We start from the raw sequence: 17231 nt of genomic DNA, 5'->3' as shown, positions 1-17231 counted from the left end.
GTGTTAATTACTCTTTTTGTTGTCCACTTTTTTTTTGCTTTATACATTTTTTTATATAAATTTTTTTAAAATTATTATTTATTTATTTATTTATTATTTATTTTTGGCTGTGTTGGGTCTTTGTTTCTGTGCGAGGGCTTTCTCTAGTTGTGGCGAGCGGGGGCCACTCTTCATCGCGGTGCGCGGGCCTCTCACTATCGCGGCCTCTCTTATTGCGGAGCACAGGCTCCAGACGCGCAGGCTCAGTGGTTGTGGCTCACGGGCTTAGTCGCTCCGCGGCATGTGGGATCTTCCCAGACCAGGGCTCGAACCCGTGTCCCCTGCATTGGCAGGCAGATTCTTAACCACTGCGCCACCAGGGAAGCCCAACTCTATAGCCTTTTTTGCCTTGCTCCTAATGTAAAATATGATTTGTCATTACACTGGTTACTGATTTGGATTCACAGTAAAGGCTAACCAATTCTGGGTTTTGGTGTGCAGGCAGGAGGGATGAGTTTGAATTAGTGAAGAACTTTCAGTCATAGGATTTTTTTCAAAGTAGAATTTTAAAACTTTCAAGTGAGTTGCATAATATCACTAAAATGTAAACTCTGTTTGAGGCCAGGGGTTTTGTTTTATTCCTGCTATAACCCCAGTGCCTGGCATACAATTGGCCTTCAAAAATTGGAATAAGTGAATAAGCTTTGGGCAAATCCCTTCATGTTCTGAGCTTCTTTCCTCCCTTGTAGACTGAGGGGCTTGGACTAGTTTGGTATTTAGTCTTTTCCAGACCTATGGCTTCTGTTGTAATTCTTTGCTTCCAGTGAACTCCAAGTCCTAAAAGATACTATCTTTCAAAGGGTTTATTTAAGTAAAATTTTCCTCCCATTTTTGTGCTGAGCAAAGACAACAAAGATAACTGCATCCAGTGTTTGTGATCAGTAGTAGAAAACCAGGAGAGATATAATTTCAAACAAAGCAAACATCACACTCTATTTTCTTTCTCATGCAGCCTATTGTGGGTAAATAAACAATTTTTGAAGTAAAGAAATATAGTATAAGTGACTACCTTTGCCACTTTTCTAGATTTACAATGTTATACTAGGTCATCTTCAAGGCTCCTTCACCTCTGAAATGGATTTCTATGAACTTCCATTTCCTGATGTGTAATACAAAGTGATGGAACCCCACGGTCTTTCTAGGAGATGTCTTCCTATGATGCTAAGCCATGGAAACTTGAATTAGACGAACACAGTGTTGTAATAGATATTCTCACTAATCAAGCATTAGTGAATAGATAGGAATGTTTTAAAGTTAGAATGGAAATCACATACATGCAAATCTTGGAAAGAAACTATCTTTATGATTTTTTCAAAATGCCCCTCTGCAAATTACTGATATCACGTTGTTTAAGAAAAAAAAAAACAGTTTATTACATAAAGGTAAACTTTATCCAAAGACACAGAATCATACAGACTGAATTAATAATAATTACAGGGACTTCCCTGGTGGCGCAGTGGTTAAGAATCCGCCTGCCAATGCAGGGGACACAGGTTCGAACCCTGGTCTGGGAAGACCCCACATGCCGCGGAGCAGCTAAGCCCGTGCGCCACAACTACTGAGCCTGCACTCTAGAGCACGCGAGCCAAAACTACTGAGCCCGCGTGCCACAACTACTGAAGCCCACGCACCTAGAGCCCATGCTCTGCAACAAGAGAAGCCACCGTGATGAGAAGCCCGCGCATCGCAATAAAGAGTAGCCCCCGCTGGATGCAACTAGAGAAAGCCCATGCGCAGCAACAAAGACCCAGTGTAGCCAAACAATAAATAAATAAATGAATAAAAATTAAAAAAAAATAATAATTACAACTTACTGTTGGAACTGTGATAAAAATACTTTGTAAATGTAATATAATTTCATTCAAAGTAATCATCCCCATTTTTACAGATGAAGAAATATAAGCAGAGAAATGTCAGAAACTTACTCAAGGCAGAGCAAGGATTTGGACCTCTCTCTCAAGAGCCTAGTCTCTTAATCACATTTAAAGTTGGTTAAGGAGGCATGCTCATTCATCCATTGGAAATAAATGGACATGGGCCTTTTATTCACACGGAGATTACTGACTCAAGAGTTACACATTATTAAAAGTGAGGAGTCCCAGATCAGACTTCAAAGCTCATGACAAGGCAAAGACAATAGAAGGGGAAAACAGTAGAACAGGAGCCACCAACATACAAAGGCCTAAGGGCCTCCTAAGAATCTTCTACCCAGAAGTGCTACAGCAAAGGTTAAGGTTTACATGGCTTCAAAACAGAGGGAAGGGCTTCCCTGGTGGCGCAGTGGTTGAGAATCTGCCTGCCAATGCAGGGGACGCGGATTCGAGCCCTGGTCTGGGAAGATCCCACATGCCGCGGAGCAACTAGGCCCATGAGCCACAGCTACTGAGCCTGCACGTCTGGAGCCTGTGCTCCGCAACAAGAGAGGCCGCGACAGTGAGAGGCCTGCGTACCGCGATGAAGAGTGGCCCCCCACTTGCCACAACTAGAGAAAGCCCTCGCACAGAAACGAAGACCCAACACAGCCAAAAATAAATAAATAAATAAATAAATAAAAATGCAACTGCGAAAAAAAAAAAACCAGAGGGAAGTCAAAAATACAACTTTTTCAACTAAGTAGGATGCAGCAAGAATATCCATAATTCAGCCGTTCTCTGTGGCTTTTACTAGTATATCACTGTTTACAGACCTGGTTTGTCACATAGGAGTTCTACAGTTGGGGGTCATGAAAAAAACATGATATGGATGTTAGCTAGGAGCAAAGCTGGGGAAGTGAGTCACAAAGAAGGGGGGATTCATATTCAGCCTCAGAGTGGCAAGGGCTCCCCCTCCTCTGATTCATATTGATTCCCTGACTTTTGACCTAGTCAATATAAGGGCAAAGAACTGGAGAGAAAATGACTGGGGAGAGTGATTTTAGCATTAATTTTGTCCTATCATTAGTTTAATGGATATCATTACTCTACAGCACTCAAATTAAATCTGATGTGGCAGAGACTGGCTGGCAGCTCACCAAAGCTTTATTTTTTCTTCCTTAGCACACAGCTAGACTACATTTCCCAGCCTCCCTTGCAGTTAGAAGTGGCCATGTGGCTGAGTTCTGGCCAGTGGGTGTGGGGAGAAATGATGTTTGCCACTTCCGGGCTTAGCCATTAAAAATCTCCCACCTGTTTGCCTGGCTGGATGTTGCTCTCCAGAGCAAACTTGGAATCTTCATGTTGAAAATGGCAGTGCCTCTGTCAGCCTGGGTCCCTGAATGACTGCATGGAGCAGATGCTGCTCTCTCTGTCCCACCCTGCCCTCCACTCTAGGCTGCTGATTGGACTTTACACCTGGAAAATTAACTTTTTTTTTTAAGTGTCTGAGATTTCAGCGTTTATTTATTGTAGCAACTTGCCTTACCTTAACTAATGAGGCAGGGTAGTTGGTACGTCTCATTCATTCTGCCATTGGAAGGTGGGGTGGGATGGGCTAGGCATCCCTTCTTTCTTGAGATCATGTATGAACCCAGGTTCATACAATCTAAGAAAGCTGGAGGAGGCTGTTCTGGGCACTACCAGCTTATCATTGTCCAATCAGGAGAGAGTCATTTGTAGTCAGGAGACTCCACCAGAGCTGCCCACTCCCTTTGTGCCAACTCAGGCCACTGGGACCTCCACAATATGGTATAAGGTTAAGACTACAGGCTCTGGACTTCCTGGGGTCAAGTCTTACCTCTGCCATTTATTAACTCTGACTGTACCAAGGTATTTAATCATTGTGCTTCAGTTTCCTTATCTGTAAAGTAGCAGTATCTCTCTCATAGAGTTATATGCAGATTAAATGAGTTAATGCATGTAAAACAGATGGCTGAAATGCATTTGACACGTTGTAAGAACGCCGTAAAAACTAGCCGTCATCACTAGAGACCAGCATGATCTAACAGAAGTTTTTGTGATAATGGAAGTGTTCTATATCTGTCCAGTACAGTAGCCACCAACCACATGTGACCATTGAGCACTTGAAATGTGACTGAGAAACTGAATTTTATATTTTATTTAACTTTAAATTTAAATAGCCACACGTGGCTAGTGGCTACCATATTGAACAGTACAGCTATAGGCCATTTGTTCTAATTGCTTCAGAATATTTTGAATTAGTGGTTTTGGGGTTTTTTTGGATATATACCCAGGAGTGGAATTGCTGGGTCATATGGTAGTTCTATTTTTAGCTTTTTGAGAAACCTCCCTACTGTTTTCCACAGTGGCTGCACCAATATACATTCCCACCAACTGTACGAGGGTTCCCTTTTCTCTACATCCTTGCCAACATTTGTTATTTGTTAACCTACCTGCCACGCTTGAGGGATTCAGAGCAATGTCATCTGGACTGTTGGGGTTTGATAGGTTAACTATTCTGCTTCTCCCTCACCGCAACATCCCCTACATCCTCTCATCTTACTTTAGAAGTGTCTGTTGAACCTCTTTTTTCATGCCAGCTTCCCAAGCACTGGTTCAAGTCGTCATCATGTCTTGGCTAATCTACTGCAATAGCCTGCTGTCTGGCCGTCTCACTTCAGATCACCCTCCTCGTTTATTTCATAGCTGTATAAAAAAAATATTGTTCTGTGCCAGGGGCTGGGGAGAATGGGGAGTCCATTGTGCAGCCAAGTCCTTACCTTAGGCTCCACACCCCCGGAGAACCTAAGCTAAGATGCCAAGGGGGTCACTGCTCACGTGTGAGCTGGCAAAGAGTGGCGTGATCTGAGGGAGACTGGAAGAGTTTCTGTACCCTACCCACTGGTTCCCCACCCCCCCACTTCCAGGTGCTTCTGCACTTAAACATCTACCACAGGGAACTCTCACTACCCATAAATGACAGGTGCTTTGGAGTGAAAGAACATGTCAGCTGACTAACAGCAGAATCACCCGAGACACTAGTGGGGATCCAGGAGGAGAGGGGCACCCAGGCAAATGTTGCTTTCCTTAAGCTGGATCTCTTCGGGAGGAAACGGAGATAGCCCTGGAGCGTGCATTCTCTATGGGGGGGCCACTTTGCCCCCATGGGAATGAAAATTGGTTCTTGGGGGCCAAAAAAATCATATATATATATTTCTTTTTTTTTTGGCTGCGTTGTGTCTTCGTTGCTGTGCGCAGGCTTTCTCTAGTTGCGGCGAGTGGGGGCTACTCTTCGTTGCAGTGCGCAGGCATCTCATTGCGGTGGCTCCTCTCGTTGTGGAGCACAGGCTCTAGGCATGCAGACTTCAGTAGTTGTGGCGCACGGGCTCAGTAGTTGTGGCTCATGGGCTCTAGAGCGCAGGCTCAGTAGTTGTGGCGCATGGGCTTAGTTGCTCCACGGCATGTGGGATCTTCCCGGCCCAGGGCTCGAACCCGTGTCCCCTGCATTGGCAGGTGGATTCTTAACCACTGCATCACCAGGGAAGTCCCAAAATCTTATATATTACACAGGGCTGGGACTTGGGTGAGGCAAGTGAGGGGTCTAGGGCACAAAATGTTAGGAGACACCCCGTCTTAGGGCTGTGTGTGTGTGTGTGTGTGTGTGTGTACACACATACATAAATACACACGTACATAAATATATACATACTGCTTGGTTGGCAACGAGTGTTGTGGGTAAGGGGATGGAAAGGGTCGGGCAAAGGGGGAAAGTGTTGTGATTTTAAATAGAGTGGTCTGGATCAGTCTCTCAGAGAAGGTGATATTTGAGCATCGTTTGAAAGGGACAGCAGGCCAATCCAGGGGTTCTCTGTGGGAAAAGTATTTCAGGCAGAGGGAGCAGCAAGTGCAAAGGCCCTGAGGTGGGACTATGCCCAGTGTGTTGTGTTGGAGGAACAGCAGGGACACCAGAGTCGTTGGGTGAGGGGAGAGGAGGGGGAGATGAGGTCTGGATAGAGGGCCATGTTTCACGGGCATGTGGGGAGATTCCATGAAGAAACATGGGTATAATGCCACTGTAGTAAGTGTTCAATAGAGACCAGTTTGCCTCTCTCCCTCCCTGCCCCCTGAAACACTAAGCAGCATTTGCCTTTCAGACTGAAAAAGCTCCAGAAGCTACCAGCCTTCAGTAGAGTGAACCCAAGTTGTGGCTAGCATTTTGTAATGGAAAGCACAACCTAAATACTCCATTATCTGCACTGGCCTTGACGGGCAGCCTAGATTACTGTCTATGTGTCTCACTTCAGGGGGGCTGGGAAGGGGGGATGATGCCCTAATATCCCCCACCTGTCAGAAACAGTTTATTTCAAGGCTCTCCTCCTTCCTAAAGTGTACATCCCTCCCAGTGGAATGGGGTGGATGACCGCAGGTCAGTGGCTCTTCACTGTTTTAGACCACAGCCCAAGATGAGAAGCAGCTCAGTATAGTGGGGCTGGAAAGCCTAGGCTCAGATCCTAGCTCTGTCCCTTTACTACACATGTTATTTGACCTCCTTGTGCCTCGGTTTCCCCATCTGTAAAATGGGGTAACTTGCCTCGTATTGTTGTTATGAGGACTAAATGAGTTAATATTTATGAAGTGCCTGGTCACAGTAATGCTATATACATGCTTGTTAATTTAAAATAGAGTCCCTTTTGGGACTCTACCCTTCCCAGAAAAAAAATGCATATGAATACACACAAATTTGCATTCTATTCTAGGGCATTTATGGACACTCCAAAATGCATCTCCTAGATCCTCAAGGGAGGGACTGTCTGTTAACCCCTGAGAGAGGCCAGATCAGTTCTGGAGGGGTTAAGGGGCAAGAGGGCGGGTGAGTGGTACCGTGTGAGGACGGGAGAGGAGCAAGACCCAGGAGCTGGGGAATCAAGACCATGTTTCACCCTCTTCGCATTTTGGCCAAGGCCCACCTAGAATTGCCAGTCGTCTGCACTTTGGGAAATTCCACCAGCCTAGGAGCTGAAGTTTTCTTTAGGGATGTCATTATCAATTGTTTAATAAAAACGTTGTGTCAGAGTATTTATTGAGCACGGTGATGTGAGATGGTCACAGCTCAAGTAAACACATTTTGGCTGTGCCGAAGTAGAAATGTTTTCAGTCATTTTGTTGGTTATGTAGTAGAATCTGAAAAATACCGTTCTTGTAAGAGTGTCTGTTGTCCCAAGCCCTGGAGAGCCACTATCATAATAATATTGTTTTGTTTGGGGTTCCTGTATAAGAGTGCCTAGGCGTGGCGCCTTGTTTTGAATCATCTCTCTATGCAACAGTAATTCAATCCAGAGAAGGACTGTCACCAGATTACAAATTTTAGTTGGCTCTAAAACATTCATGCAAGGGGGACTAGTTGTATTCTTTTTAGATCCACTCCTAGAAGATTAAGCCTTTATCTTTCCCATCCAACTTCGGGGAGAATGTGCTGGGTGTAAAGAGAACCAACTGTCTGACATTTTAAGTCTTACATCTCCCACATATCAAATAGCAGAAGAAAAATGAAAACCTCAGAACCCTCAGACATGACCTTGTATGACTTGGGTGCAGGTTATTTGGGAGGTGATCCCAGGAATCAGGAGTGAGCGAGCAGGGAGAGGGCATTAGGAACAGAGGAAAGGTCGATAAAGGGTACAGTATTGAGATCATTGCTGTAGGCAACGTTTGTGATACGGCAGTTGAATGGCCATTTTAGTATACGTTTGGAAGATCTGTTAAGCAAGCTACCTGCTGTGATTGGCAGTTATAGCTATGATTCCAAAGTACAGATTCTGAACCATAGCCATCTAAGAAGTATTCTCAAGTCTTTCCTTCATGGACTCTGCCTCATTGCTCTCAGATCTTTTGCCCATCTGTCCCCTGCTGTGCTTTGTATCACAGGGACCTGACCCCTTGCAATATTTGCATTAAATTCCTGCTCTTGAACTACCTGTCATATATTCATGACTGCTGGAGACTCCTTAATGATGTCATCAGTCAATCCAAAAATATTTTGAATATCTACCACATACAAAGCCCTGCACTGGATTCCTGGAGGATAATAAAGAATCAAGCAGCTTAGCATTTAGCTGGGAAAACAAGACATACAGTGGAAAAGTTAAATAACAATGCCTAACAGTATATGTCCAAATGCCAAGTGAATGGTGTAGCCAATGAATGAACTTTAAGATACAAAGAGGAAAGAGCCATCTCCATCAGTTTCGTGCCAGGGCATGCTTTAGAGGGCTGGAGAGCTGACAGAAAGGGGTCATCTAAAACTTCCAATTTTGGAAGGGTAAGAATTTGGAATTTTATTTGAAATCTCCTAATTTTTAAATGTTGGTAAGTAATTCAAACTTTCAAAAACTTCAGTGTGAGTTCCATTGTGTGGGCAAGATAGAACTTGTCGGGGAGCTGAATTGGGATTGGGAGCCAATGATGTGCATTCGGTGGATGGCTTACTGAGTTGGGTGAGAAGTCAGATGCAAAGAACGTTAAGATCCTTGCCAGTGAGAAGATTCCGGGTTCTAATATTTCACTTATGTGTGAGGCGATCAAGATCTGGGCTTAGAAGGGGGCAGTGGGCATGGGAAGAAAGGAGAGGTGAGAGAGAGATTAGGGAATATTAATACCCTCCATTTATGTACTAGTTTATGGTCTACAGAGTTTGTCATTGGAGGTAGGATAAAATAGAGGCCCAGAGGGTAGGCTCTGAAGTCAGACTGCCTGGGTTCAAATCCCAGCTCTACAGTGAATTCCCACGGAGGCCTGGAACAATTCACAGAACCTTGCCCAGCCTCAGTTTCTCAAGCACTAAAAAGGACTGATGCTAAGGAATCCACATATTTCATAGAGTCGTTGGCTGATTAAATAATAAAATGTGTATGAAGCTCTTCGTGTGTTAAGCCTGGCTCACAGGAAGCATCAATCAGTGTTCACTCTTGCTATCATCACATACATCATTTCTCTTTAATCCTTGCAACAGCTCCCTGTTAGGGTGAGAAGAATGCACAGGATGGATGACGGAATCTGGGGGCGGGAGTGGGAGGTGGAGAACAGGAGGAGTCAAGAGCAATGGCCAGAGAGTGAGCCTTCGGTTTGTAGACTCAGCTGTATTGCTGAAACTGACTCTAGTTTTCTGGGCCCTTCACTTAACCCCTGTGGGATTTTTCTTCCTAAAGTGTGGTTCCTTGCAACTCGTATTCTCCATAATATTAAAAAACTGGATTTTTGAGTATGTACGAAGAATTATGGCTCCCCAAAGATGTCCCCTTCTAATGCCTCAAACCTGTAACTATGTTGCCTTACATGACAAAAGGGATTTTGCAAATGTGATTAAAGTTCAGGACTGGGAGATGGGGAGGTGATCATGGATTGCCTGGGTGGGCCCAGTCTAATCACCCGAGTTCTTAAAAGTGGAAGAGGAAGGCAGAAGAGTGAGTCAGACGGATGCTGCATGAGAAGGACTCCCCCTACCCCATCCCACTGTTGCTAGCTTTGAAGATGGAGGAATGGGGCACGAGCCAAGAAGTGTGGATGGCTTCTAGAATCGAGGAATGGCCCTCAATTTATAGCCAGCAAGAAAATGAGGACCTAGGTCCTCCAACTGCAAGGAACTGAATTCTGCCAGTTATCCAAATAAGGAGGACACAGGTTCTCCCCCAGAGCCTCCAGAAAGGCGTGCAGCCTGTTGACACTCTGATTTTAGTCTGGTGAGACCCATGTTGGACTAATGACCTACAGAACTCTAACGTAACAAGTTTGCATTGTCTTAAACCACTAAGTTCATGGTAATTTGTTACAGCAGCAACAGGAAACTAATATACTGAATTTAACAGTTTCAGTTGTTTGGCTGGTGTTACCAGCGGTCCATCAGATTCAAGAATGATATGGAAATGCTGTGGGGCGATGGGGGACAAGGTCTTGGATATATGGGGTTGGAGAGGCAATGACAGTAAGGCATTCACATGGCAGTGCTCAGACCACACTTGATCATGTGGGATTGGATTTGGGGAGGTGGTAGCAATAAATTTGAAAGAATGTGCCAGGGAGGCGATGTAGGGAAAGAGACCCCGTCGAGGGGGGCCACCTTCTTGAGTTGCCAGTTCCTCTGTTTGGCGTCCATTCGAAGCTTAGGAATGCCAAACTCCCAGTCATCATAATTGCAATATATGGACTTTGTTTTAAAAAATCACTAGGGAGTCATATTGAGTAAATTTTATCGACAGCTCACAATAATTTTATTTATGGACTTAAATCGAGACTTCAATAAATGAATAATGCTTTAAATTTTACTCTTTGTAAGTTTCCAAAGGAAAATCTGAAAAATTTAAATATTTTTCCTTTCTTTGCTTGCAAATCTTTTTAACAATGGAAATGTTTTGTCTCCTAAGAGTGGCATGGAACTCAAATATATGACTCACTGGAAATGCCGACCACCTCCTTGGTTGTAACAAATGGGAAGTGAGTTAGGAGAGAGCCCAAGAGAAACGGAGGCTGATACTCAGGAAAATGTAAGGCCTATGGGACGTCTCTATGTGGGACCAGGAGGAGTGATGTGGAGCATTATAATGAGAGACAGAAAAAGTGAATAAAATGTTAGTCACTGAGTAATCGGGCCCCTAGAAGAAAAAAAATGCCAAAAGAGAAAAAGCGGACAATAACAATTTAAAAACCTCTAACTTTTATTTACTGGGTTCCCTCCCTTCATCAGTGTAGGTCTCCGCTGGGAGCCCTGTAGGCTGGGCTGGTCTGGCCCTTGATCTATGTTTTGATCAGGTTTTACCTCTTGATTGTGAATCCATGCCTATCAAACCTGTCTACCCAGAGACGGCCAACCAGGAAAGTTCCTTCTCCACTCTGGCTCTCCTATTACCCTTGAGTTGTCCATTTCCTCTAGCATCTAAGAAAGAGGTAAAACTCAGATGAGCCCCTTTCCCTGTGGGTATACAGCTCTTGTCAAAGGATTTAGCAATGGAGAAGGTTGAACAATTGGTGACTCTGGTCAGCCACTGGGCAAAATTGAAAAGGAAGCAGTATTAGCCCCTGTTGCCCTTCAACATCACTCTCCATCCCTCTTCCCTGGTACTCAACTCTTCCTCAGTGCCTTCATGCTGTTCCCTGCCTGTGCCACACTCCCACACCACTCTACCTCACCTGCCTAAACTGATGTGTCATTTTCAAGTAGCCCATATTGAATGTTGATTCTTCCCGGAAATTTTCAACATGGCCCAGTATGGTAGGTCTTTGCTACATAATCAGAAGACTTCAGCCAATTGGAATTAATTCATACTAAGCTGTGAATGACTGATTTCCCCTTAGTGCTCCCAGGAGCATTCTCAGAATTAAACTCCTGTTAATTCAACAGACTCTTTGATTGGTGGGATATTTAAGGTAGCATGAGGGATATATTGAAGGACAGAGACTAAGAAGAGACAAGGCCAATTAAATTAGGGCATCAAGACACTAACTACTCTGCGCTAACCACTTGAGCACTCATTCAGTCCTGCTTTCAAGCAGAACTGTGTTTTAATTATACCAGGAAATAATCAGTACCCTACCACCATTTAAGGAAAATAGGCTCCTGGAAGCTACCAGGTATGTTTCACTGTGCAATTTTAGTTTCTAAATATACTTATTCTTTCTTTTTAATTGTATCTCAAGATACCACTATGGAAATAACCATTCCTTTGTAATTAAAAACAGTTTAAGAATTTATAAGGTAATACCCCATTGGGTGAGAGTTTGGGAAAGTAACACTCTGATGTACTGCAAAGAGCGGTATAAATTGGTTTGTTTTCTGTAAGGCATCTTGGCAATCAAAATTCATGGAATTTCTGAAAGAAGTAGCCAAGTGTGTATGCAAAAATTTACCAAGAGGATTTCTTGCAGCATTGTTTGTAATCATGAAAAACTGTGCACACTAAAATGTCCATCAAAAGGAAATTTGTTATATAAATTAATGGTACATCCAATCAATGAAATGCTATGCAGTCATCACAAAATGGTATTGGGGAAAATTGTTTAATGATATAGAACAATGTTCAGGATATAGTGTCATGAGAAAAATCAGGTTACAAATAGTTTTAAGTGACATGATCTTTCTTATCGTACATATAAGTACATATGTATACACATACATTCATATATTTATATTCATATGTAGATATATATTAACACATAGAAAGAGAAAAGAATATATGTCAAAATGTTAATGTCATTTATGTCTGGGTGGTGAAATTATAGGTGGTTTTAATTTTCTTCTTTTTGTTTATCTGTAATTTCTGAAGTTTCTCCAATAAGTGTATTATTTTTCATAGAGAAAAAAATAGAATTACTTTTCTTTTAAGGAATCTAGCATCCTCCCAAAATAAATAACACAGCAGTTCTTGTAGTTTATATACCCAGAGGTGTCTGATTGGCTTAATTAAAGGTTAAAGTCTGCACTAATAGGTATAAAAAGAAGTACAGTTACGGGAAGTTTAATTTATGCAGATGTATACATTTACACATTCTAATGAACATTTGCCAACAACCGAAGTTCTTAGTCATCATTTTTATTTTAAAATGTACTAAACCATTATATAACAAAATATATAGAGCACCATCAACAGTTAAATTGGAAGAATTGCTTCACCAGAGATATGTCTTTGTGGAGAATTGAAAGAACTGATTAGGCTGTTGAAAATAATAGTAAGTTAACATACTGCCCTCTTTTGGTAGCTATTTGCAACTCATTTTACATTCACTGCCGTTAAAGATGTTAATCTCCTACAAATTCATGTACAAACTAAACTAATTTTATTTACTTTTACATTTTTTTATGGAAGTATAGTTGATTTACAATAATGTGTTAGTTTCAGGTGTACAGCACAGTGATTCAGATATATATATATATATATATATATATATATATATATATATTCTTTTTCAGATTCTTTTCCATTATAGGTTATTACAAGATATTGTAATAATTCCCTGTATTATACAGTAGGTCCCTGTTGTTTAATCTACAAACTAAACTAATTTTAAATCACCTTTTTCCTCAACAGAGCATGCTGATAATTCCAGTTTGTTATCACCTTCTGGTAAGATTGTTATTTCATGACTTTGGGGGAATTTCAGCAAAATATTCTAAAAGTTCTCCATGCAATGTCAGATACAGCAAAATTGTTTTCTTCTATGAAGCTTAATTAAATTCTGTCATTAAACCTACACCCGAAAAATCAATAGCAGACACAGACAACACGATAGTCTATCAATCCCCCCACATTGCTAAACAAAGCTAGGGACTAAATTGTGGGTTTTCATCATGGTAACTGCTTCAGTTCTTCAGTGTTATTTTTAGTATTCTAGTTCATGTCTCATGAAGAGTATCAAGGACATAAACATGCCAAATGTTCCTATATTTGAGGGTTGAGATATTCTCTTAAATATACTTCCTCAGCACCCCACTGAATGAATATTTTTCAAAAGGCTTCTAAAGGCTTAGCACTCATGAGAATGGGAAGGCAAATCAATAAAGAGAAATTTATAACTAGGACCCGTCTTGGCAGGAACCAGGAGCAGAACCTGCATTCCAGACTGCTGGCTACACCGGGACCTCAGGGATAAAATGGTCCCACCCCATCCCTTAGTTAATAACTCGGTGAAGCCTGGAGAGGCTGAATAACTTATCTAAGTTCACACGGCTTCTTGCCCCACATCACAGAGGCAGCACGTGGCTTCTCTAACTCCTACTTCTGTGTTTCATTCTGTAATATATATACCATATAGTACAGAACAATCTTTTACGGTAAGGAGTGAGTCAACTCACATTGTCCTTAGTTGTGTGAAAATGAGCTTCTACTGTTATTAATTCATTTAACTAAAATTAGTAATAATCGCTATTACTGCTCATGCACATACTACATGTCTGGGAGTCTTCCAACATCTCATTCTGCTTCCAATCTTGCAGTATAGGGATCGTTATATTCATGTTATAGATGAGGAAACCGAGGGTCAGAGAGGATGAAACTTGCTCATGTTCACACATTCTCTGGAGCCACACTACTTAGGTTTGAATTTGGCCACCACCCCCCCCACCTCCATTGCTATCTGTGTGGCTTTGGACAAGTTCCTTCACCTTTCTGTGCCTCAGTTTCTTCATCTGTAAATTGAAGAGAATAACAGTACTCGCTTCATAGGGAAGTTGTGAAGATGAAATGAGATAACACATGTGCCTGGCACAGAGTAAACCCTCAGTAAGTAATAACGATCATTATTATTATTAGTTTTACAAATTTATTTATTTAAAAAATTATTTATTTATTTATTTTTGGCTGCGTTGGGTCTTCGTTGCTGCGTGCGCGGACTGTCTCTAGTTGCGGTGAGCGGGGGCTACTCTTCATTGCAATGCACGGGCTTCTCATTGCGGTGGCTTCTCTCGTTTTGGAGCACGGGCTCTAGGTGTGTGGGCTTCAGTAGTTGTGGCATGCGGGCTCAGTAGTTGTGGCTTGCGGGCTCTAGAGCGCAGGCTCAGTAGTTGTGGTGCACGGGCTTAGTTGCTCCGCGGCATGTGGGATCTTCCCAGACCAGGGCTCGAACCCGTGTCCCCTGCATTGGCAGGCGGATTCTTAACCACTGTGCCACCAGGGAAGTCTCTGATCATTATTATTAAGTTATTAAGTAATGGGGCAGAGATTCAAACCCAGGACTGCAAATCTCCAAAGCCCAAGCTCTTTTTGCTAAGCCAGTTTGCCCCCTTGTTAAACTTCTAGGATAAAATGAACCACTGTATTTTTCTTCTGCTGCAGTAGCCTTCTCAGACTTAATCATGGTGATATCTTTGCAAAGCTCTGTTTGCATGGAATGAGGTCGAGGGTTTGGAGGCACACAATGATGCCAGGCACAGCCCCGGGGCCCCAGGGGAAAGGCAGCACACATCCAGGGATGGACAGGCGGCTGTGCCCGCAGGCCTCTTTGGATGGTGTCACCATTCCTCTCCAGTCAGAAAAATGAATAGTCATTGATTAAAAACCACCTTTGGCCAATTATATTGTTCTGCCCCAAGAGCAAAGGATTCCATACCCAGGCTTTGAATCTCATTGCTCAGGAACTGTCTTACTTCTCAAGAAATATACTTGGCAATTTAAAAAAATGTAGTGAATGACAAAATTTGGAAGCAATAATGTAGGACAGACAGGGTGTGTGTGTTTCAGCCAACGCATGATTGGTCTAAAACAGACAGGCCAGCCAAGCACCTCGACACAGCCAAATGTTGTCCTTACCAGCTGAATATCAGGCTCCCTATTGCAAAGCTCAGTTTAGTTGTAAAGTGTTTACTTGTCCTGTGTATACGGAGAGGTCAAGCCATTGGATCTTTTTAATATTTAAACAAGCAAAGTGTGTGCAGTAGACTGATCTCTTAGCATAAATAGAGTTATTCCATGGGAAATTTACAACCTGATTGTCTTAATAGCAGCCATATTTTATTTTATTATTTTTTTTTAATTAAAAAAATTTTTTGGTTATGTTGGGTCTTCGTTGCTGTGCATGGGCTTTCTCTAGTTGTGGCGAGCGGGGGCTACTCTTCATTGTGATACACGGGCTTCTCATTGCAGTGGCTTCTCTTGTTGTGGAGCGCGGGCTCTAGGCATGCGGGCTTCAGTAGTTGTGGCATGTGGGCTCAGAAGTTGTGGCGCACGGGCTTAGTTGCTCCGCAGCATGTGGGATCTTCCCGGACCAGGGCTCGAACCCGTGTCCCCTGCATTGGCAGGCGGATTCTTAACCACTGCGCCACCAGGGAAGTCCCAGCAGCCATATTTTAAAATAACTTACCAGGAAGTTGTGTTAGGTAGTACAGTATTGAGTGATAGCAGTGTCATTTTTTTAAATCTTAAATTCATTATGAGAAAAGTTACCAGGTGTCATTATAAACAGAGTAGAACCTATGTGCCAATATGTTTCGTAATTGTAGTGTGACAAATTATTAAACTATAAAATGTTTTCTAGAACTCTCTGGCTGAAAAATTTTGAAAGTAGTATGTCTCTATTTTGTTGTGGTTCCTAAAGTTATTTCCATAATATTCCATAGGTCAGAGCAAGCTTCGTGGTCATGAGTCTCATATTCTTTACGTGTAAAATGAAACAGTTGTACTCATTTCATCTCTTGGGTTCTTTCTTTATGATTTTCTGATTAAATGTATACTCACTGAGTGATTATGGGACTTGCAGATTTAACTACATATTGGTCTGATAGCACATTTTCTACTTTTCATAATTATATCTCAAAAGTTTAACTCCTTAAAAATTCAATAAATAATTGTTTCAAAGTATTAATTGGAATTTTTTTTTCTCCTGCAGCTGAATCATCTCTTGTTGGTTTTGTCCCCTACTCCAATGGTACTCCAGACAAGATTTTGAAAAAATTTAAACCTAGATTTACCCCAATTTGTTAAGTTTTTGATTTAATTATACCTTTGTCTTGTCGTTTTTCCTCGGGACAAAAGAGGTTGAAACTACAAGCCTAAATGGTAAGAATTTTTCTGAAGCAAGTGAAAATTGATAACCCTTAATATGAATATAAGTATAATGAATGGTGTTGAAGGTTTCCTTATTCAAATAACAAACACAAACAAACACAAAAAATCCCCCAGACCATCGACCCTGGAGAGCAAACTAAACTTTCTGGTTAAATGATAAAATTCTTATTGTGGAAGGAGGACAGCCGTCCACCATTCTAACTGTGCTGTGAAAGGAAAGAAATATCGATCACATTTTGAGAGCTCTACTTGCTCTCCAACACTATGCCAACACACTTTACAGGACAGATTGTTTAAATGGGAAAAGCACATCCAGTGACTTTAATGTGATTCAGCCTGGATTTAGAGGCACAAAGTGTTCAGAGACAGCCTTTTTTTACAGATGATTTTATCAATTTTTAAATAATATGAAATGAAAAAGAAAATCTGGCTTCATGCTAGGGAAAGGGGCAAAGAATTGGGCTATAATCGAGGGAGGTGGGCAGGGCAGCACATTCTGTTCCCTTTCTCTGTGGGTAGACAGCCTTCCATCTTATTGCAGTCAAAACCCAACACTCTTCACAATCCCTTAGTTAAGAGGAAATCTCACCATGTGGTTGGTGGTTAAGGAGCTAAACAATCATAGATGCAACTCACGCCGATCAAAACTGGTTTAAATTCACATTTGGTCCAGTGGGAAGGGAAGACGTTATCATTTTTATGTGCAATTACTTTTTACAGTGAAAAAACATCTTTAAAATCGCCTTGGCAGTAGTTTTTGGATCCCATTTAT

At 42.0% G+C, this 17231-nt stretch overlaps 1 protein-coding gene across 4 annotated transcripts in view; it reads left to right on the top strand.

Moving 5' to 3' along the window:
* ADGRG2 (adhesion G protein-coupled receptor G2) overlaps nt 1–17231 on the top strand; it is a 133855-nt gene that overhangs the window by 71952 nt on the left and 44672 nt on the right. For all 4 annotated transcript variants that reach the window (XM_061179105.1, XM_061179107.1, XM_061179104.1 and 1 more), the window contains 3 exons: nt 12989–13024; nt 16281–16319; nt 16427–16450. In XM_061179105.1, the coding sequence (XP_061035088.1) occupies nt 12989–13024; nt 16281–16319; nt 16427–16450 (99 nt within the window). The remainder of the gene's footprint in view (nt 1–12988; nt 13025–16280; nt 16320–16426; nt 16451–17231) is intronic.

This window comes from Eubalaena glacialis, chromosome X (assembly GCF_028564815.1).
Source record: "Eubalaena glacialis isolate mEubGla1 chromosome X, mEubGla1.1.hap2.+ XY, whole genome shotgun sequence".
Lineage (NCBI taxonomy): Eukaryota > Metazoa > Chordata > Mammalia > Artiodactyla > Balaenidae > Eubalaena > Eubalaena glacialis.
The sequence above is the reverse complement of the archived record's forward strand: the minus strand, read 5'-3'. Positions and strand labels throughout refer to the sequence as shown.